The sequence below is a fragment of the Notothenia rossii genome, assembly GCF_949606895.1.
Source record: "Notothenia rossii genome assembly, chromosome: 6".
Classification (NCBI taxonomy): Eukaryota; Metazoa; Chordata; class Actinopteri; order Perciformes; family Nototheniidae; genus Notothenia; species Notothenia rossii.
This window is the reverse complement of record NC_136909.1, coordinates 51597368-51620432: the sequence shown is the minus strand read 5'-3', so window position 1 is coordinate 51620432 and position 23065 is coordinate 51597368. Positions and strand designations below refer to the sequence as shown.

The window sequence follows — 23065 nt, the reverse complement described above, 5'->3', positions numbered from 1 at the left end:
TTACTAAGGGAAAAGGACCTTAAATTGGACGAGGCAATTAAAATTTGCCGTGCAGCCGAGGTCATGGACAGCAAGTTAAAAACCATGTCACTGGGCAGCTCTGGACCTGGAGACAGCGTTAATGCCACACAAGGACAGCGATATGGACGGAGGTCTGCCAGCAGGCCATCCGAGTCCACCAACACATCTGCACAACCACAGAGCATGAGAGACGCTGGCGAATGCAAGTACTGTGGCACACGGCACAAGCGTGGGCGGGACCTGTGCCCTGCTTTTGGTAAATCGTGCCGCTCGTGTGGCACTGCTAACCATTTTGCAAAAGTATGCATGAAAAGAGGCCAGCAGGCACGCCAGTTGAATGCTGTGGATGACCCGTTGCCAGGGGAACTGGAGGACAGCGATGAGAGAGACGTGTACACAGCGGAGAGCGTGGGGGCTGTGAACACTCAAGGTAAAAAGTGGTTTGTCAACCTGCCACTGCAAAGTGGGGTTCAGAGGTGCCAGCTCGACTCTGGAGCCACTTGCAATGTGATGAGCATCAAGGACAAGACGAGACTGGCATCTAGAACGCCTCTTCTGAAGAGTCTCACCAGATTAAAACTATACAACAGTGAGTGGATGAGCTCATTAGGTGTGTACAGCACACAATGCGTCATTAGGGGTAAGACGCACAGACTGGACTTTGAGATCGTGCATACTGGCCAGAGGCCCTTGCTTTCGGGTGAGACATGTGAGAGACTTGGTCTGATACGCTTCACCATTCCTGAGGAGCTGAATAAGGTGGAGCACTGCAGGAAGGGAGACCTGACCAAGGAGTGTCTTGTCAGCACCTACCACGACGTGTTCACCAGCCCTGTTGAGTCTCTGCCTGGTGATATTCACTTTGAGCTGGACAGCACTGTGACACCGGTGCAGTGTGCTCCCAGGAACGTTCCAGTGGCCCTCAAGGCAGCTGTTAAGGCTCAGCTTGATCGATATGAAGAGGAGGGACACTTGACCACAGTCACTCAACCCACGGACTGGATTAGCAATCTAGTCATAGTAAAAAAGCCAGACAAATTGAGACTATGCATTGACCCGAAGCATCTCAACCGTGCTCTGAAACGGTCCCACTACCTTGTGCCCACTTTAGATGACGTGTTGTATAAGCTGCCAAAGGCACGTATATTCACCCTGGTGGATGCACGTGATGCATTCCTGCAGTGCCGCTTGGATGAAGAAAGCAGCCTGATGACAACATTCTGGACACCGTGGGGTAGGAAACGCTGGCTGAAACTTCCTTTCGGTGTGTCAGTTGCCCCGGAGCTGTATCAAAGGAAGCAGCATGAGCTGCTGGCTGGCTTGACAGGGATTGAGCCCATAGCTGATGACATCCTTGTAGTCGGCTGTGGGGACACAGAGGATGAGGCCAATCGCGACCATGACACAAACCTCATCGCTCTGATGGACAGATGCAGGGAAGTAAAGCTGAGACTGGGCCTGAAAAAGCTGCAGTTCCGAGTGAAGGAGGTCCGCTTCCACGGCCACATACTGTCCGCGGAGGGCCTCAAGGCTGACCCTGACAAAGTCAGGGCGGTGCTGGACATGCCAAACCCCACAGACGCAAAAGGGGTCCAGCGGTGTGTCGGATTTGTGAACTATCTGTCCAGATTCATGCCACGCTTGTCAGCGGTATGTGAGCCGCTGAGGAGACTGCTGGACAAGGATGTGATGTGGCACTGGCTGCCCAAACATGATGCCGCCATGAAGGAAATCAAGGCACTGGTCACGGCGGTGCCAGTCCTAAGGTACTATGACGTCCGCAAGCTAGTCACCGTACAGAGCGACTCCAGTCAGGCGGGTCTGGGCTGCTGCTTGCTTCAAGGGGGACAGCCTGTCGCATTCGCCTCCCGGGCATTGACCCAAACAGAGCAAAATTATGCACAGATTGAAAAGGAGTGCCTGAGCATCGTATTCGCCTGCCAACGCTTCTACTACTATCTATATGGGAGGGGTGATGTGACTGCAGAGACCGACCACCGCCCGCTGGTGTCCATCTTCACCAAGCCCCTCCTCAGTGCGCCAAAGCGCCTTCAGAGCATGCTCCTCACACTTCAGAATTACTGCCATTTCCAATTCCAATTACGGCCATTTCTGATGGTGGAGGCCAGTTTGCCGGTGGAGAGTTCCGGGCGTTTGCGAGAGAGTGGGGTTTTGAGCATGTCATGTCCTCACCGAGGCACCCAAAGGCTAATGGCAAAGCGGAGTCAGCAGTGAAAATTGTAAAGAGCCTGTGCAGAAGGGCAGACCGTGCCAAAGAGGACCCCTGGAGGGCCATATTGCATTGGAGAAATACGCCCACTGAGGGTATGCATTGCAGCCCAGCACAGCGGCTTATGTCGCGGAGACTGAGAACCCTTCTCCCTGTGGCCGACCAGCTACTGGTGCCTCAGGTCGTCACGGGTGTTCCTGACAAGCTGAAAGTGAAACATCAAGCAGCAAAGCTGACATATGACAGATCTGCCAAGGATCTGCCGGAGCTGAACGTCGGCCAGCCCATACGGATGAAGCCGCTCCCAGGAGACAGGACGGGCCGATGGAGGAGAGGTGTGTGCCTTCAGCAGTTGGGACTCCGGTCCTATCTGGTCGGTGTGGAGGGGACCACGTATCGGCGCAACAGGGTTGATCTTCGACCAGCAGAGGCGGCCCTTCTCCAGCCGTCAGTTCTCCCAGAATCGGCCCCGGAGCAGCCTGCGAGTGGGGGGAGCGCCAGAGAGGTTGTCTGCGTCCCCGAGGAGTCTCCAAGGCCATCACCCCCGAGGTCGTCGCGGTCTTCCCCGCAGACTGGGGGTACACCATGCCGTGAGTTACAGGGCCGGGCCTTCTCCCGGAGCGGACGGCTGATTAGACCTCCTGACAGACTTGACCTCTAGGACACACACACGCACTCACACACACACACTTGGACTGTGCGCACTCAAACACACATGGACGATAAAGATTTAAAAAAAGAAAAAAAAAAAGGAAGTGGAGAGATTGTAAAACAAATGTGATTGATTGTTCTGAGTTTATTGCTGATGTGTTCTGATCCAGCTATTATTGAAGTGTCTTTGCTAGGTGCACTATTTGTTGTTGAAATCATTTGATTAATGTTCTGTTTAAAGGTCAACCGTTTAATGGCAGTATTGATCCTGTGTTGTTACTTAACAAAAGGAAGGGAGATGTTACAGAATGGTTTAGGCTAGGTTGCAGCTCCACCCTGTGGATGTATTGTGCCTGTGTTATATATATATCTGCCTCACGTGACTACCCCAGTTGTATGATTACCTGCTTAATGTGAATACACGGCGTTGAGACACAGCCTGATTTACCTTGTTTATTAATGCACCTACATCTACAAACAGCTGTCACTCACATTACACCGGACATTCCATCCCTGGCTGCGGGCGTGCAAGCCCAAGGTTCACATTAATGAACCTACTTGAACCTCGTCTTCTCTCTGCTACCTGTTCCATGGCAGACAAGCATTTGATTTACCTGCTTAATATGCCAGTTTTTCATTTTTGTTTTATACAGGCCTATGCAACCATATTACCATTTATTTATTAGACATAGTATATTCTTTTGAAGTGTCCTGTTCTTCGACATTTGAAATAAATATGATGCATACAGTTGGATTATTTGTCACAGTTGCTCCGATCAGATCGGTCTCCTCCATTTTGTAGATTATTTACGATTTTTTAATCCACATAAACACATCGCCAAAATCCGGCTTACTTTGAGCATGTGTTTTAAACAGTTGAATCCCTTTGTGAATTGTTTCCACTTTAATTTCTTGATACAGCGGGCATCCAAATTCATTAATCCTGAGTCCAATAACCAACAAGGTCACTCCAATAGTCCTCCTTAATTACGCTTACATCCTCCTTTAATGAAATACTTCACATTCATCCAGTTTGTGACAATAGTTGTAGCATTTTTGAGACTTTTAAACTTTAATTACCGCTGTTGCCGTGTGTGTGTGTGTGTGTGGGGGGGGGTAGTTACCAGGCACGGCTGTCACTACCCGATCTGCCCCCCTGCCCGATCTGTACTGCGCATGTGCGAGATGGTCCGCCATACTGGACAACTACATACGGCAACTGTAATAGGACACTTCACACGGTGGCGTTTGGCAAAGCAGAAAAAGAACACAAAAAAACCGGGAGAGATGAGTTATTGTTATGACAACGTGACTTCACTTTTATTTAACAAATCTTTTTATTGGGTTCTTTTATTTGGGGTTAAGTAAATTGTCAGAATAAGTGAGACATAGATTTAACTTCTGTTAGACAGCTATATGCCATACATTTTCGCATACATTCACAGTAAATATTTATTCAGTATGATAACTGATAACTGTGATAACTGTGCTTTGCCAAACGCCACTGTGTCAAGTGTCCTAGTTGAGTTGCCGTACGGAGTTATCCAGTATGGCAGACCATCTCGCACATGCACAGTACAGATCGGGCAGGGGGGCAGATCGGCAACAGCGATAATTAAAGTTTCAAAGTTTTGGGGGGTTGCCAATTCCAACAGGAGTCATTTGGTGGGGGCCCTGGGTGAAAAAGGTTGGGAACCCCTGATCTAGATAATACACTCAGCTGGAAGGCGCATGTTCAAGGTCTGTGCTCGAGATTTCAACAGCGATTGTACTTTCTGCGTCGACTCCGGGCTTTCGGAGTCGACCAGAAGTTCATGTTACTGTTCTGTCATGCAGTGTGGGAGAGCATCATTGGGTATGGTATTACTGCCTGGTATGAAAACTTGACAGTGCAGTCAAAGTCACAGATCGCTCGCCTGGTACAGACTGCTATGAAAATGATGGGGGTTAAAAAACACCCATCTCTCCAAAACATATACGAGCAGTCCATTATCAGACAGGCAAACAAAATTGTGTCTGATTCCACCCACATACTCCACCCAGAATTCCAGCTACTACCTTCTGGTAGAAGATTTAGGGTTCCCAAGAGCAGGCTGAACCGCTTCGATTAAGCTGCCGATTAAGCTTCTTAACATTCACATGAAATTAAATGTAGTCAAATGTACTTTTTAAATGTTAGCAATGCAATAGGTCGCCATTGTCAGTATGTGCGTCTGTGTATTGTGTTTGTTCAAACGGTGTATGACTGATGGTATGTGTATGTCTCTTAATGTCCACTATGTTTGTATATGTACATGTATGCGGAACTGCAGGACGGAGTCCAGAACAAATGTCCTTACGGGGACAATAAAGTATATCGTATCATACACGACCTGCTAGGTACGGAAGAGCCCGATTTATGTTTTGTGGGACTGTTTCTTCGGGACATGCGGCTGGTGTTGAGCCCCGCGCTTTAGCCGAAGAAGCTGACCGGTTCTTCCTGGCCGCCCGGCGATTTACACCTGGGGTGCTGGTCACTACACGCAGCGGCACCTTCCCTGGTAGAGGCACGCCGCCTAGCAGAGGCTCTGGGGCCGACGACATCGACTAACGGCTACCGGCTTACAGCTAGTGGCCGTCGACGCCGGCTAACAGCTAACAGCTAACCACGGCTAACAGCTAATGGTTAACAACGACGACTAACGGCTTGCAACAGCTAACAACAACAGCTAACGGCTAACAACGGGTAACTGCTAACGACGACTGACAACTAACGGCTAGCAGCTAACGGCTGACTGCTTCCATGTGTTAACATCTGACTGTTAACCCTTTTTGGTGGTGCCTGGAGGGGAGGTTCGACCAAGCCTGGTTGACCTCTTGTGGATCCTCTCACAATTTCGCCCACCTGTTTTTGATCGTGGACGACCCTTTAGAGCTTTTTCCGGTGTCTGAGAGGAGGTTCGATCAGACGGTCGACCTCGTGTGGACACTCTCGCTTTCTCACCACCTCGACAGCGGCTTCGGACGTCGCTCACGCCCTTCATCGGTGCCTGGGTGGCGCACTACTGGACCCTGCCTGACCTCTCCTCCAACCGCGGTTCACCTCGACGGCGGCGGTTTCAGACGTCGCCCACGCTGTCATCGGCGCCTGGGTGGCGCACTTCTGGACCCCGTCTCGCCTCTCCCCTGTCCATGGCTCCTGCCTCCCGGGGATACCGCTCCTTCCTCTAGAGGACTTTGTGCCCGCCTCCGATGCGCGCTCGCCCGCGGCCGGGCTGCGCTCCTTCCTGCTGGGGAACACCGGGATATTCATGCCCATCCCCACGTCGCAGCACAGCGACCCAGCTTTCTACGGCTGGCGGATGTTGTCTTCATCCGCCACGACGTCTACCGCGGCCCTCTGCGGCCCCCTTTCGACGGCCCGTTACATGGCCCGCACCCTACTCCCCGGTGGGGATGCCCTCGCCCTCGTTGGGGCCCCTACACTCTTCTGCAGCCTCCTTCCGACAGCCCTTTCCTTGGCCCGGCCCTCGCCTGCGGCCCTACCCTGCTCGGCCCCTGTGGTGCTTCCTCCCAGACGTGAGGATTGTGTCCATGGTTGAATTCTGGGGGGGCTTGTGCAGTGATCACTAATTTACTCATGTTACATAATTCACTCATGGAACTACAGGTTGGGGGTATTGTTTCCACACGGACAAATATGATGTTGACTACTTATTGTGTGCCCCCCTTTCTTCTTTCTCTTCTCTTCCCGGGCTGCGACCCGACAACATGTGGTTTTCTCCTGCTTAATAAAGCCAACTTTGCACCTTCGATGCACCGCCTCTGACTCCCTTCTCTCGGCACTACAGAGGTAAATATTACCCGCAGGCGGATATAGGTATAAATGGCCAGGGGCGGACATATACACATAGCACATTTGGTGCCCTAGGCACATTTGGTGCCCTAGGCGAGCTTCACCACTGCACCCCCCCCCCCCCCCAAAAGAAATATCAAAATATCTTAACAGTTATACAGTAAAGTACTGCACCTTTATTTATTACAAGCAAGAACAAGAGCTAAGAAGAAATGTAAAGTGCACACTAAAGAATTAAAACAAATAAACAACTTAGCTAACAAACAATAATAATAATAATAATAACAATAACAAACAATAAAATAACGTGCACATTTGCTTCCAAAGAAAATGATGTATTGTAAAATATGTTACACATGTCAGATAATCAAAATATAATATGCTAAATAAACAAACAAATACATAAAAATTACAAATTCCCTTTGTCTCAAGAACTATTTACATTCCACTCCCTATCATCACACAAGGTTAGCCTACATATTAGCTCCTTCTGGTTTCCATTTACAGTGCAATCCTTCTGGCCTTCCTCACTGCAAAGTCATTAATCACATCATCATATGAAATCTGACCACCAACCTCATGGTTAATGAGGCGTTCTTGAGCCATGTTTGACCTCAGGTATGTTTTCAAGAGTTTTAATTTGGAAAAACTCCTCTCGGCTGAAGCTACTGTTACTGATAGCGTTGCACTGATCCGCAGAGCAATACACAAGTTGGGATATATTTCGGTGAGCTGCTTTGTGTGTATGAATTTCAACAACTAAAGAGTTGACATGCTCTTTGATGGCAAGTCAGGTACATTTTCCAACTCCTGAGCCAGCTCCTTCCCATCCAAATCAGATTGCCCTCCATGGCTTAAGGTGTGTGCAAGTGCCTCTGCTTGCTTCATCAGCTCTTGATGTGGCAGGTCTGGGAAGTTGTACAGAATGCCAAACTTGTCTTGCACATGTTTAAGAGTGGTAAACCTCTCCTTTTGTTCTGACACTGCAGCATCCACCACCACGTTAAAGAAGGTTACCTCAAGATTTTGCAAGGCATCCCTCAATGGCTCATCAGGAGACTCATACAGATGTGGCGATTCATTTCAGACAGTTTGAAACGCGAGGGCCGTGATTGGTACGTGATCTGCCCTCGCTCAAGGGAAAACCTCCAGTTTGACTTGAGACCGCCCCCGTGATAGATAAATGTAATTATAATGAAGCCAGCTGCAATGGATCATTGATCCACCAGGGGGTGCAGTGGGGTTCCACACTGGAGCTCATGTGAAATAAAGTGAGATACAGTACGCTGGATGTACAGCGGAACTTTGTTAAGATCCATATGTCACGGATATCATACTACTGTGCTAAATAAGAGACGTGTAATCATTTACAAAACATCACCATGTTGTTATTTAACAAAATAATTTTGTTATTCGAAAAAAACGAACGGGAGGAAATGCAGCCCGGCTCTCGATTTTTAATCCTAATTTAATCATCTTCACCACGATCATTTGTTTATGTTCGCCGAATTGACATTAAATCACTGACACATATGAAAATACTGTATTCAACTTCATTAAAACGTTATTAACGTGCCTAAACTCAGTAATTCACCAAAAATATGTATATTTTAATGGAGCTTCGTCGGTCGATCAGGATCCCAAAGTGTAGCGGAGGGATCCTCATCTGGATGAAGGGTGTTATTTTCCCCATAAGGAACAAGTCGCTGCAAATTATCCCGCTTATTACATGGCCACATTCTCAACAAAGTAACGACATGACTCCCAATATTAATTGAAATGCTTTTATGCATTTAGAAAATGTTTTTATTGATTTAAAAAATAGTTGTATGTATTGATTTAAATTGACATGCATCCGCTAAGAAAAATAGTCCGTTGTTACAGTTTTTTAAACAGTCTGAATGAAACGGCAGCTCTCAGCTGTGTATTTACACAACTAATGGCCCATCAACCACAGCTCTCTGCCCCCCTCCCCCCTTGATCTTTCTTCTCCAGCAGCTAGTAACGGTAGGTTACTCTGAGTGACAAGCTTACAGTTAGACACAACACTGTAATTGCAAGTGACCCTCAGTTAGTTGACTTTTATGTTCAACTGCTAAATTCGTTACTGATAAAAAAGGGCTTCTACTGTACCTAATTACCTCAACACTAAAACCGCCAGAGGTTTTTGTATAGGCCTACCTAAACCCGTCAAATCCCGCTATTAGAATGCAATTTTTAACAACATAGGCTGCTACATAACACACTTTCAGGAAAAGTCACGGACTGGGAGACTTTAATATTTTATTGAAAAAAAGTTACATTGCACACACACAACACACATCACACAAATTGACCCGATTGGCGGTTCTAGTGTTAAATAAACTCACTAATTAATGAAACCAGTTCAATACGCATTATTCTTATTCTTATCATTCTTTATGAGCGCAGAAATAGTCTTAAAATCAGATCTGTTTTTTAAATGAAATCTGACGGCAGGCAGTTAGCTCTGATCACCTATGATAAAAGCGCTGCACCTAATCGCTGGCCATTCAGCCACAGACACTGTTCGAAATGGGGGGAAGCTAGGGGGAGCTTGGCTCCCCCGAAAAGGGAGGGAGCTCCCCTGATGGCTGACTTTGAGATAAATAGGGGGAGCCCAAAACAATCGTGCATATTTGTGTCACACAGATTAGAAATGTTGAGTTTCTGTAAATAACAGTTCTTGAAATAGATAATAGTTATTGTTCATTACAGTTTCTGAATATTTGTTTTATATTTGTGAATATGTCTGGGTGTTGCCATCTGTACATGGCGGCGCTGCATTCTTACTTACGTTGCTATGGTTATGGCGGTGATGCCGGCGCGGTATTTGAAATGTTTATATTGATATTTTTTTTACTCTGGCTGTGTAATAAAGAAATATGGCAAAACGAAAACAGCCAAGCGTCACAGCTTTTGGATTCACAAGCAAAGAAGCGAAGGAGTCTAAAAATGACAACGTGAACAGAAAACAACTTTTAGTTGGCCGGCTGTAAGCGACGTTAGGGTCGAGCTTGACAGCTCCACACCGAGGGAGAGGCCTGCCGATGCGGAGCCTGAAGAGGCTTCAACAACGGCCACATCCGCCGGCATAGTGACACCGTCTGTATTAGTAGAAGAGTGTTTTTATAGCAATTGATCGCATCCGCGCTGCTGCGCCAGTCAACAGAGCGTGCGTGTGACATATTTAGTAGCAGGATGTGCTCTGAAAAATAGGGCTCCCCGAAAGCAAATGGGTAATTCGAAAACTGACAGAGCTCCCTCTATACAAATCAAAACTGTAGACGGTGTGAAAGCACCTATTGTTTTAAATAATGGTCGGAATGTGACCTGTGAGCCTTCTGAATTACCGTGGGACAGCACATTCTAAACTAAAATGTTCAATCAATAAAGTAACATCTTATCTTATCTTAATAATATCTTCATATTAATAATAAATCATACAGTATGTGTCCGAAAGGGAGCAGGAGGAAGCAAACACAAAAATATACTGCATATTAAAGCAAACGATTGTAAAGGTTAAAGTATGAGCATAACAAATAAAGAAGTATAATGTAAACATTTACATTATGATTATTTAATATATAAAGACTATATATTATTGAATTACAAGATTAGATATACTTTAGTTGATCTAAAATATTGATGTGTTCAAATGCTCTTCAAAACACAACTGAAAGTCCATGAAACTTGTCTTTCTGTATTTGTGAATGAAGCGCCATCTCCTGGTTAAAACCTGAAATTGAAAATCTGGCAACGCCCTCTTGGAAAATAGTGGGAGGGCTTAACATTCCTCTATACTGGTCTTTGGCAGGTAGTAGGCAGGAAGCTGTAAGCTGGAGTCCGAAATTCAGTGCTACATCTGTATGAGAAGTGCCTCTTTGTTGACTTCAGCCGCTTTTGCACAAGGACTGCGTCCACATTCATGTCTTCACACATGTCCTTGGCTGATGTTTGTGCAGCCACAAAGCCTGTGGCTCTGTAGGATTCGAGAGCTTTTTCAGTCTTTTTCAGTAGACTTACTGCTACATCCACTTGCATTGTTTGGGACTGCAGGAGTTTGCTCACCTGCTGAATTTGACTTAACATGTCATACCAGACCACTGTGCACAGTGAAAAGCGGAATGACCCCACTTCTTCTGCCAGAGACCGGGCTTCAATCCTGATGATTAGGTCTTTGGCCTGGTTTCTCACCTCAAGCAGTGCCTCTCTCACAGCTGCGGCTTCATATCGCAGAGGCTCCACAGCTTTCACTCTGCTCTCCCATCTCGTTTCTGACAACATTTTGAGTGAAAGGTTGACGTTTTTCTTGAGGATGGCCCATCTCTGTGTAGAGGCAGAAAACAGGCAGTATAGCTTCTGCACAATGCCAAAAAATGATATGGCATCTTTGGAGCTTTTGGCAGCATCAGCAATGACCAAATTGAGTATATGTGCCCAACAAGGCACAAACAAAGCTCTTAGGTTCAACTGCAGTAGCCTGGCCTGTACTCCCTTGTTTTTCCCTCTCATATTTGCACCGTTGTCACATGACTGTCCTCTGCAGTCATCAAAGGCAATCTGCAACTCCTCCAGCCTCTTCAAAATCAGGGCGGACAAACTTTCACCAGTGGACTCCTCTGCTACTAGGAATCCCATGAAGTGCTCTTTAATCTGGGGGTCTTCTTCCAGTGTCACAATTCTGATGACTACTGACAGCTGTTCAGTGTGGCTAACATCCGGGGTGCAATCTAAAATGAGGGAAAAGTACTTGCATTTCTTTATTTCTTGCACTATTGTTGATAGAATATTTCCACTGATGCATGCAATCAACTCATTCTGAATGGTTTTGCCCAAGTAGCTGTGGTAGGATGTTTGACTTTTAATCTTGTGGATGTGGTCTTTCATCACTGGGTCAAACTGCACCAAAAGCTCAACCTCTTTCAAAAAGTTTCCATTTGAAGGAGAGTGGAGTATTTCTGTCTTTCCTCTCAATGCCATATTTCGCCCTGCCAGAGACTACAATAGCAACCAGTCGTGTCAGCACTGCTCTCCACTGACTCTTCTCTGCCTTAAGGAGGGCCTGCTCTTGTTTGTCTATTGTTGTACCTTGTTTTAAATCGAACTGCCAATTCTTTCCATGACGCCAAATTGTTCAGGTGTTCCGGAGTATTTTCATGGCTGGTCAAAGCAGCACTTGCATTTTTCCAATCCGACAGTCCTGCATTTGGTAAATGAATTTGTTTTGGAGAGAAAAGTTGACAACAAAAACAAAAAAGGCTGTTCTTCTTTTTTGAATATGTCACCCAACTTCTTTTGATCCTTTCTCCATTTACTAAGGTCCTGCTGAAGTACTGATGGTGGCCAAAAATAAAATCAGGTGTTATCTGATATGGTCCTCTCCGAACAAACTCTGTCCTCATTGTGTCTGTGAGATGTGAAGGGCAGTCAGCAGGATCGGTTGGTAGTGGATCGTCTGTCTTTGCTGCATCTGGAGGGCATGTGAAGCACATTTTCTCATCTCATATTCACAATATCCACACACACACACACATACACACACACACACACACACACACACACACACGTGTGGGTATGGGTGGAATCTGTGGTGCAATCAGGATGAGATGCAGCAGGCTGTTCTGACGTTCCTTGCAGTGGTTCTGGGCCTATACATATATAGAGAACACACAAGAGCAAATATATTGGCTGGATTAGAATAGTATGACAGTCATTTTTAGATTCAATTATTTATCATCACATCAGGAACATCTATTGACACTACTCACCAGAACAAACAGGCACAGTGGTCATCTCATCAGGATGAGCAGCTTGCTGTTCTCACGTTCCTTCATGTGGTTCTAGGTCTATATAGAAAGAACACACAAGAGCAAATATATTGACTGCATTTCACATTAAATTATTTATCATCAGGAACATCTATTGACACATTGCACTCACCTGAGGAAGCCGGCACAGCTGAGGTGCATGGCTGTTCCTTGTCAACTGATGCAGCAGGTGGTCCCAGATATTTTAAAAGTTAATCTAAAATGATATAAAAAAATATGTATTATCAACATTGAATAATTTCCATTTGTTAAATGTTGCTATTATTTAGTTAGTAAGCATTTGGACAGCCTGACAGGTCTAATTCAACTAATCAAGAGCTACGCCTATCTTATTCGAACAGTTGAATCAGGTGTGTTAGTTCTGGGTTGGAACAAAAACATTCAACAGGACTGGAGTTGAGAACCACTGAGCTAGTTAGCTAACGTTAGCGCACATTATGACAGGGTTGAATTTGGCAAATGTTTGACTCAGATATTCAATGTGCTTTCTGAGGTAAACTTAACGTTAGCTAACGTTACCAACTAACTAACATTCCACCACACTGGCTAGCTCGCTACACCGTAACTAACATATCATTATTACTAATATTTCTATTTCATGACACATCGAAAATAGCCTTATGACAGTTTCGACTGAATGGCAATAACAAACGCTGGCTAGTGTTAACTGTGTTCGTTATTCTCCCGACCAGGAGAGAAGCTTTAAAATAGGAGACTAAATGGAGTCTCTGTGAAAGTTCAATTGGGTACTTTAATTAAAAAAGGCGCGGTAGTGTTACAGACAGAATATTGTTCAGTCAGACAAACAGCTGTGATCCGCTCCTCGATAGGGAAGCCAAGAGAGTGGATCTCTCCTCCGGTGGTTTATATATGGTGTGCTGGCTCCTCCCCGCCAGCCGGCTCGCCTCGTCTCCAATGTCCGTTATTGCATTTAAACAGAGGATAGGTTCTTTTCACATTCAATATATGCTTAACACACCGTTTCTCCTCATATTCTCTTTCATCACTTTTCATTTAACACATTCTAAACGCTGTAATCAATACTCTAAACAATACTTCTCGGCTCGTTTGGTTTCCGGTCATTCCGGATGTTGTCACATGCTACTCTCGTCTGTAAACAATGTATTCAAATAAACTGTACCTTCATTTAATATTCAGCATGGTAGTATCTCGACATCTATAGTTGTAGTGTTAAATCAGTAGGCTTCGGTTTGCACCACTCTATATCATTTCGCTACTAAATTCACCTCTTCAGGAAATCGTATATTAGCCACATGCTAAATGCTAACCGGAGATGAAGGATTTTCAGAATAAAAGCTTAACTGCTTGTGCACAAGAATTTCTGGTTTTTCAGTATAAAAGAGCATTAAAACTGACGGCATGTTTAAACTACATTTCCCCATTAAAACATTGATTTTAATTTCTAACAGTCCCTCCTTACACACCTAAAAGGTGTGTATAATACTGAAATCAATGAGTTCTTCATCTGAACTTTGCATATTACATATCTCATATTAACAAACATACAATCAAATGGAATGGTTTTACAGCCGGCTTTACAAAAATACAAAATAAATTCTTGTCTGTGTTCAAACATAAAAGTTTTCCCTTGTGCATAACTTCTAGTGTTTACATTCAATATCATTCTTCAAAATAGCAGCAATGGCTTGGTATCAGAACATTTCTTCCTCCCTCCTTTCACAGAAACCGTTCTCATACCACACTCAGTGTTAAGGCACTTGTTTTTACAAAGTGAAAAGAAACAAACCATTTTAGAATAGCAATGATTTATACAACATGAAATCTACCATATTAGAATAGTATAAAATAATAAAGTCAAATAAAATGGACTATCTTAGAATAGTGTAAAATTAATTGGAATAATAAAAATATTAAAAATATACTATCTTGGAATAGTATGAAGTAAATTGAAATGGATTCACTCCATTTTAATTTTGCTCACTTCTTCACATGATATCATTTAAAGAATCACATCGGCTGGCCATTCATTGATCAATCTCATCTCCGAACATCCATATCATTTAAACTAACTCATCATTGTCATCCACATCTGTATACGGGGTGGGTCGTCTTGTTCTGCTAGCATTTGTAACCGTCTCCTCATGAGAAATGTACCCTCCCTCCTTTCATACCATTTAAGGTATGAAAGTAATATGTTCTCTAGAAGGGGCCGTTGTGCGTTCTACTCTGGGGTACGGCATTCTAGACAGTCATTTCTGGGAGAAGATTTTGCTCAGTTACAACAGTTGTAGAGTTTCATCACTTAAAAGTTCCTTCTCATTACCTTTGGGTGGTCTGTTCTAATGCAGTGATAAAGTCCCTGAAATGGTGTGAAAACCGGTGGAATGTCAATAACGCATTATACTAATTTATTTTCAATTCTGGTCTACTTAAATAGCTATGCTAACCCCTTTAACAGTGTGTGGAACCTTGGGTGCCCGAGCATGTGATAATTACTCCCTCCTTTAACAAGGATTTCAAAAACAGAAGTCATTTCATTAATGGTTTGTAGTTTAATTCAGGAATTTACATTAATGGCAGATATGTTTCTCCTTTAAATAACATCTCTAAATGTCAGGTCATCTGGTGAATGGATGACCTTTAGGAGCGCCCTCTGAAGCTGCAAGTAAGATTTAAAACATCTGCAGGGTGGGTTGAGCGACCCCTTCTCCCTGAACGATGTTTGTTGTAACAAATATGCACCATCACAATGAGTGCTCCAAGGCCCCGCATGTATTGCTCCCAACTACATTAGTTTTTTTTTTTAAATTAAACTTTGCTTTCGCTCTTTGCCCAGTGTCATTTTAAAACTCTACATCTTGGACGAAAAACAAATGTTATTTCCACCTTAATCTTCCCTCCTGAGGTAATAACCATGCTACAATGGAGAAATCAATACTCTAGATTGGAATACTATCTTTGGCTTGGTACTAGCTCTACCTTTAACATTTTCCATACAAATAAAGATTTGTCTGCTTTTATAGAGTGGTTACTAAAACCATCCCTTTAAACTGTAGGTCTAAACTGTAACAAATTAAATCTTACCCAAATTCAGACATGAATAAAAAACTCTTAAAGAATAATTTGTTGATATGATGAAAAGATTGAATAATATGTTCTACCCTCAGTGTGTTTTTAGGGTTATTTAATAGTTTCCTCTTTCTTTCTTTATAAATTCACCAATTGATTAATTCATGGCTAATAAATCTTTTTCTTTACGTATTTCTCGTTGGTGAATAAGTGTGTTTATGTGTAAACTCACTCACTCCCGTTTTCCTTCTCTCCCCCTCTGGTTGTCAAGCCACGACCCCCTCACATTCTGCCGGACCAGGCCAACTCCTCCGTTCTTTCCTCTCCTCCGTCCACCTTCTCCTCAGTCCATCTGCGCTTGGACCCTTCCGCTGTAACTCTTTTCAGTGTCCCATTTGCTTTGCTTTTCATCTCCTCCTTTAGTCTCTACTTTGTTGCATGGAGGGCGTATTCCGCTCTCATGTCCCACACTCTGCTCTTGTGTCCAAATCTTGTGGCTCAGCTTGGAACTCCATGTCCTGTGGGGGACCGATGAGAGTGTGCCTTTTTATGTCACCTGTAGTTCTGAATTCCTCAGGTGGAGATGGTTCTGGATAAAGTCTTGTCATTGTTGGTTCAGCTCTGCTTCTCTGTCTGTTCGATGGAGGAGGAGGAGTCTTCCGTGGTGAGGTCTTTTGTCTGCTTGGAAGTTGGGGTCGTAGCGTTCTGACAGGCGGAGAGATAGAGAGAGAGAGATCTCGGGACGCATTATCTATAGTTAACACACTGAGGTAAAATAAATCCAATCTTTCCCACTCCATTTTCCTAACCATACTATCTTTCTTTGATGTTAAATGTCATCTAAGCCCAGTTAATGTTTTCTAATAATTGTACCATATCCCTAAACATTGTTTTCACCCACTGTAACATGTTTACTCCAATTAACTTTCAGGAAACCACTTTCTTCCATACATTTAAATACCTAGATGCTTCAAGCACCACATATTTCACACACTATAAAGGAACGTCTCCATTTTTCTCCATCACTTTAAATCTCACTGTTATTTAGAACATAAGTAACTTTGGTGACTGGACATATCTGCAATGTCGCCACTGTCTGCTGGGAAATTTTGTTCATAGAGTTTGTACGTACAAAGCTGTACTTTTGGGTTAGTAGCCTGTGTCTAACAATCATTTTCAATAATTGTGCTCAGATCACCAATCGGTTGTTCATAGCTTAACAGGGGGTGTTTCTGGTACAGACTAAAACATGGATCCAGTGTATTTAGAGATTCCCCTAATCTGTAAATCCCCATCACTTACATATCCCAATCACTTAAACCCATCTCATCATTTGATACAAGAACTGCATATAAGGGGGTGAATCATCTTGATTATAACCGCCTCTTGTTTGGGACCGAGTATTTCTAACTCCTCCTCTTGTTGCTCAGCTGATCTTTTGGCTCTGGGGATAAGTGAAAGTCTCTGAAACACAGCTGGAGTCTTGTTAGTGATGTGGGCATTCTATGAGTGAACTAATGGATCCATGTCTTACATAATATTGTACTCCCCTTCCAACCAGAAAGGTGCCAAGTGTAATGAGCACAATCAACAATGCTATTCTGACTCTTATCCCTAGGGGACCCCTCAATTGGTTTGGCTTTGTTCTCGTCATCATCTCTATTTTATCCCTGGTTGTGTCCGTTACAGAATTTAAATAACGAGTCCAAAAATAACATACAAAAAATTGGTCTCTTTTTCAGATGTAAAACAAAAAAAATAGGTTTTCACATTAATGTACAATCTATGAAAAAAAAATATAGACAATTTGCCTTTTGAGCTGTTTCTATCTTTATCTTATTTCTATTTATTGTTTTGTTCCAGCTCTGCCAAATCAGTCCTAACTCCCAATAATGTTCTGGAAGTTGCCAGTGAAGGGTGACCATGTGTGAGGTGGTGTCAATTTGCTCCTTTTTCTTTACCTTTAAACCGGAGCGCGTGTGAAGTTTGTTACAACCTTTCACGCTTCCGTCCACCGGGGATCAGCCCACTGTCTTTTGTGAACTTTCACCCTCACCCAATCACCTGGCCGAACAGGAGTCTCTTCTGGTGCCTCGTCTGGAATCTCTGTAGTTTTCCTAGCCTGCTGTGTAGACAAAACTTGCATAATATTACTCAGAGTTCTGACATATTCATCCACTTCTATTTGTCTAATATCTAAAACTGGACCACTCCCTCCTTGGAGAAGGCCCGAGCTTCGGCATACCTCTTGTTGACTACATGTTATTATTTATTAACTACAACGTCACTGAAATCAACATATCTGTATAATCATGACACTCCCTCCTTTGAGCATAAAATGCTCAATTAATATTGCAATGATTACCCTATTCTGAACAGGACATGTAAAACCCATAACGTTGCATTAAAGAAATATAACTTCTCCGTGTACCCACAAGGGGTACAAAAATATCGTATGATTTATGGTTTTCTGATGGTATAAATGCATATTCACTATAAAAAAAATCAGCAATTAGCACTTCTAATAGTTTACTTGTTTCAATAATGGCTTTTGTAATGGTATTATGCATCATCGTTGCTGCGAAAAACAATACCTCTGGTGTCGCTAATGCGTCTCGATAACTCGAGGATTAGAGGATTGGTTGACACTGCTGAACTAACATGATAAAATAATATTTCTCCAAACTGGAGGGAAAATATGAACTATTCTCACAGAGAGTGACCTGCATGAAGGGCTGGTGCCCCTCACTCAAATGAGATATTGCCTTACGCACTACACTATAAATCAGTAAAGTTACTCAAGAATAAATAAATAAAGACTGATTCTTGAAACTGTTGTAAAAACCCTACAACTTCTTCATCCAAGCTCTCAATCAGTGTTATGTTATTTAATCTGCGGCTCATGCCTTAAAACAGATACTTCAGACCGATTATAAAATTGTGTTTGAGAAAAATGTAATCTGACTCCATAAATCACATAATTGTTTGATTAAAAACTACACTTCTGGCTAAGAATAAGTGAAGTTCCCCTTTAAACACAGCCCCGGTCTTCTGACGGGGTCCATTTATGTACTGGATGGAAAATGTTGGGCCAGTCTCCGTCGCTCCGTCACTGTTCTCCCGCTAACAGTCACTCTCTAGTTCAGCTGGGTTCTTGTTGACTTCTTCACTGGTTTGAGACAAGCGACCCTATCGGACACCTCCCTTTGTCTTTCGGCAATAATGTCATTATGGGCTTCAACTGCCTTTCGTCTCTCTTCCATTCCTCTGTTGAGTTCCTTTTCCATTCTTCTGTTGAGTTCCTTTTCCATTCTTCTGCTGAGTTCTTCCATTCTTCTGTTGGTCTCCTCTTCCATTCTTCTGCTGAGTTCTACCACATGTAAGCTGTTTGTCAATCCTTGGCTGGCATCTTCCAGATGGAATACCAGACTTGCAACCATAGCTTTTCTTTTTTCAGCTCTGTTCATAGCAATGTTTTCAGGTCCATACCAAGAGGGTTGTCCGGCTTTGATCCATGCTTGTTGTTCTCGCAGGTATTCTCCATTTTCATGGTCAATTACTGCTTTTCTATGGGCTTTCGTTGGTTCAGGCTGATTATCTGCTGGAAGCAGTCCTCTCGTTTGCCACTGTTCCAACAGTTTCTTATATTGGGTCCATGTCTTCCATCTAAGATTTGGAACTGTTGTAGCATCTGATCTGATTTTTACCCTTTCCTTAATAACTGCAGTTGTGCATGGTTCTGCGTCTGGTCTCAACTTAGTGTCTTTAAGTGACATGTTCTCTTCTTATTCGAATGAAATTATGAAGTTTATCAAGGATTGAAGCACTAATCCTCCGACTAGCACCTTTGTTCCTGATTTGAATATCCTATGTCATCCAATCTTAACTTTAAATCAGGTTGTTGTTTTTCTTTTGTTTTTTTTTTAAAAAATTTTTTTTTTTTTTTAATTTTTTATATTATTAAAGTAAATTAAAATATAAAATTTTTTGCAAATTCTAAATTGTTTAAAAAATAAAAATTTGTGCAAATTTTAAATTGTTAAAAATAAAAATTGTACAGTGTACAGTATAGTTTTGACTTTGAAATATGAATTTGGTTCAAATTCACAATGTTATGGTGTTTCTGCTATTTGGGTAATAATTCTGTACTACCACCAGAGTGCGCTATTTTAAATTCCAGCTTAATCCACTAGGGAATAGCTGTTTCAAAACTGACTCGTTTTTAACAAGGAGAAACTTAGTTTCCTCAAAAATATCTTTAAAATAGGAATTTACACTATGGTTAAACAACACAACACATAACCGCCAAAACACATTTGCAAAGAAGAATATTCACAATGTTATGGTGTTTCCGCTATTTGGGTAATCATTCTGTACTACCACCAGAGTGCGCTATTTTAAATTCCAGCTTGTTCCACTAGGGAATAGCTGTTTCAAAACTGACTCGTTTTTAACAAGGAGAAACTTAGTTTCCTCAAAAATATCTTTAAAATAGGAATTTACACTATGGTTAAACAACACAACACACATAACCGCCAAAACACATTTGCAAAGAAGAATATTTCAAAAACCGCCAAAACACATTTGCCAGCAGCAATACTTCAAAAACGGCCAAAACACATTTGCCAGCAGCAATACTTCAAATCTTTGGAAATACAACAATCCTTCTCTCTAATATCCAAAAATTGATTCAGCCTTCTAGTTCCAACTGTGACAAGAAGTATTATTCGTTCTTCACAAGATGGAGGTCAGGAAAATGCCTCATTGGAGTGAAACCAGCTGCATAAGAACAAAGAAAGGAGTGCTTTGAATTAGCATTTCACGAAATGGCGATTGCCCTGTCTTTGTTTTTCCACATGTGGGGTGTAAACAAGATGGCACCCGATTATTTCGCACTCTGACCTGTAGACAAAGAGATTTGTCCATGCGGCTCCCAGGTGGGAGTTTAAACAATGGCTAGGTGATCTTTAAACGAACAGTAACAAAGTAAACCACTGGTGTGGTATCATAAACCCTGAAATACAAGCCAAAACAACACTTAGTTTAAAATAACGACATTTCTATCTAGTTTACTATGAAAAAATGGGCTTTATCTTATTGATATCATCACTTAAAGTTAGGAACCCTTACGCACTAGCTATAAACCTGTTCACGTAATATTTGACTTTATAGTCGACTATGGGCTTTATCTTATTGATATCATCACTTAAAGTTAGGAACCCTTACGCACTAGCTATAAACCTGTTCACGTAATATTTGACTTTATAGTCGACTATGGTTAACTGTTGCTATTTGGACACGCCAAACTGGGACTAATATGGAGACCTATCAGCCACTGATAATAGACCGTCGTCTTATTACTGCACTGCTGCTGTAACTCCGATTACCGTAACCCACCCGCAATATCTTTTTTTAAACAGAACAGTTTTAACCACTGATAAAGGCCTAGACCTTAACCAAGCCTTTCTTGAAAAGGACTTTCTTCACTGACTTCGGTCTTAGCCCTTAACTGATTCACTATGCCCCGCTACTTTTCACTTTCTCGGCCCTTAACCGATTCGCTATGTCTCCAGATCTTAACAAAAAGTCGTTAAATGGGCTATATACCCTTACGTCATAGGCTAAATAACTATTAACGTAACAAGAGACACCCATGTGAAAGCAGCAAGGCACCTATCCGAAGTACAATGTCCACACACTATATATTTAAAATTCAACACCCACACGTGGTTAATAGCATGCAGGGTTAATGGAACAAAAGAAAGTGTGAACTCACCCTGCTTGTGACAAAACAACGCCTCGTGGTTTTAGAGTGATTATTTTATGAATTTGGGTTGTTTTAACATTAAAATGCACAGCTATTTTCAGGATCAGCCGGCTGCCATCAAACACACAAATCTAACTTTGCCTAGTTTAACTAGTGAAGAATCTTTGTCATAACAGGCATCTTCTTACCGATTGATTTGAGCTCTTGTGTGTCGAATGGCTGCAAGCGTCTCCAGAAAACAGCCGGTTGGTTTTCTCTCCTCGGTCAGCGAGATCACGTCAGGGAACTCACCAGATTGTTAACTGTGTTCGTTATTCTCCCGACCAGGAGAGAAGCTTTAAAATAGGAGACTAAATGGAGTCTCTGTGAAAGTTCAATTGGGTACTTTAATTAAAAAAGGCGCGGTAGTGTTACAGACAGAATATTGTTCAGTCAGACAAACAGCTGTGATCCGCTCCTCGATAGGGAAGCCAAGAGAGTGGATCTCTCCTCCGGTGGTTTATATATGGTGTGCTGGCTCCTCCCCGCCAGCCGGCTCGCCTCGTCTCCAATGTCCGTTATTGCATTTAAACAGAGGATAGGTTCTTTTCACATTCAATATATGCTTAACACACCGTTTCTCCTCATATTCTCTTTCATCACTTTTCATTTAACACATTCTAAACGCTGTAATCAATACTCTAAACAATACTTCTCGGCTCGTTTGGTTTCCGGTCATTCCGGATGTTGTCACATGCTACTCTCGTCTGTAAACAATGTATTCAAATAAACTGTACCTTCATTTAATATTCAGCATGGTAGTATCTCGACATCTATAGTTGTAGTGTTAAATCAGTAGGCTTCGGTTTGCACCACTCTATATCATTTCGCTACTAAATTCACCTCTTCAGGAAATCGTATATTAGCCACATGCTAAATGCTAACCGGAGATGAAGGATTTTCAGAATAAAAGCTTAACTGCTTGTGCACAAGAATTTCTGGTTTTTCAGTATAAAAGAGCATTAAAACTGACGGCATGTTTAAACTACATTTCCCCATTAAAACATTGATTTTAATTTCTAACACTAGCTAACGTTGGCTTGGCTAACTAGCAAGATTACATGATCCATTCGCTAATGTTGACAATACAATCAAAATTGCATACCTTTCACCTTGGCACGTTTCTCTTCTTCTTTTTTTCTGTTTTTATACTGCGCCCCGGATGGCTTTTGCCTCTTCATAGTTCTCTAACGTTAGTCTTTCTTTCCTCAACGCTCAATTTTATAAACACTTGACCGATATCCATCAATGCACAGCGCTCTAGCATGTTCTGACTGTGAACACCTAAATCCGAGGCTCTTCGACCGACCGACCATTTTAGATTTTTGGCTCATTTTCCCTTATGTTAGAAAACATTTTTGTATGTAAGAATAATGGTTGCAGATATAGAGGGGGGCGCCAAAACTGCGCCAAGCAAAAAAAAAAATATATATTTTTTTTTGTTGCAATTTTTGGCGCCCATCTCTGGGTGGCGATCTAGGCAACCGCCTACAGATGTAGTACTTCATTTCAGACGCCTACCCATGCGGGTCCGTGATCTGCACGGGGTGGGCCCCTGCTGTAAAGGACAACCCCCCAGCAGGACTTGATACGCCCCCTTGATAAATAAATGTAATTTTAAT

At 42.8% G+C, this 23065-nt stretch overlaps 2 protein-coding genes across 2 annotated transcripts in view; one reads left to right on the top strand and one right to left on the bottom strand.

Moving 5' to 3' along the window:
* LOC307044530 (uncharacterized protein) overlaps positions 1–23065 on the top strand; it is a 37012-nt gene that overhangs the window by 7230 nt on the left and 6717 nt on the right. The gene's annotated exons all lie outside the window — the stretch shown is intronic.
* On the bottom strand, positions 8974–22681 carry LOC307043983 (zinc finger MYM-type protein 1-like). Its single transcript, XM_079688960.1, has 4 exons — positions 22556–22681; positions 12699–12782; positions 12527–12604; positions 8974–12406 (listed from the first exon to the last, which is right to left on the bottom strand). The coding sequence occupies exon 4, from the start codon at positions 11736–11738 to the stop codon at positions 10554–10556; it is 1185 nt and encodes a 394-aa protein (XP_079545086.1). The 5' UTR covers positions 11739–12406; positions 12527–12604; positions 12699–12782; positions 22556–22681; the 3' UTR covers positions 8974–10553.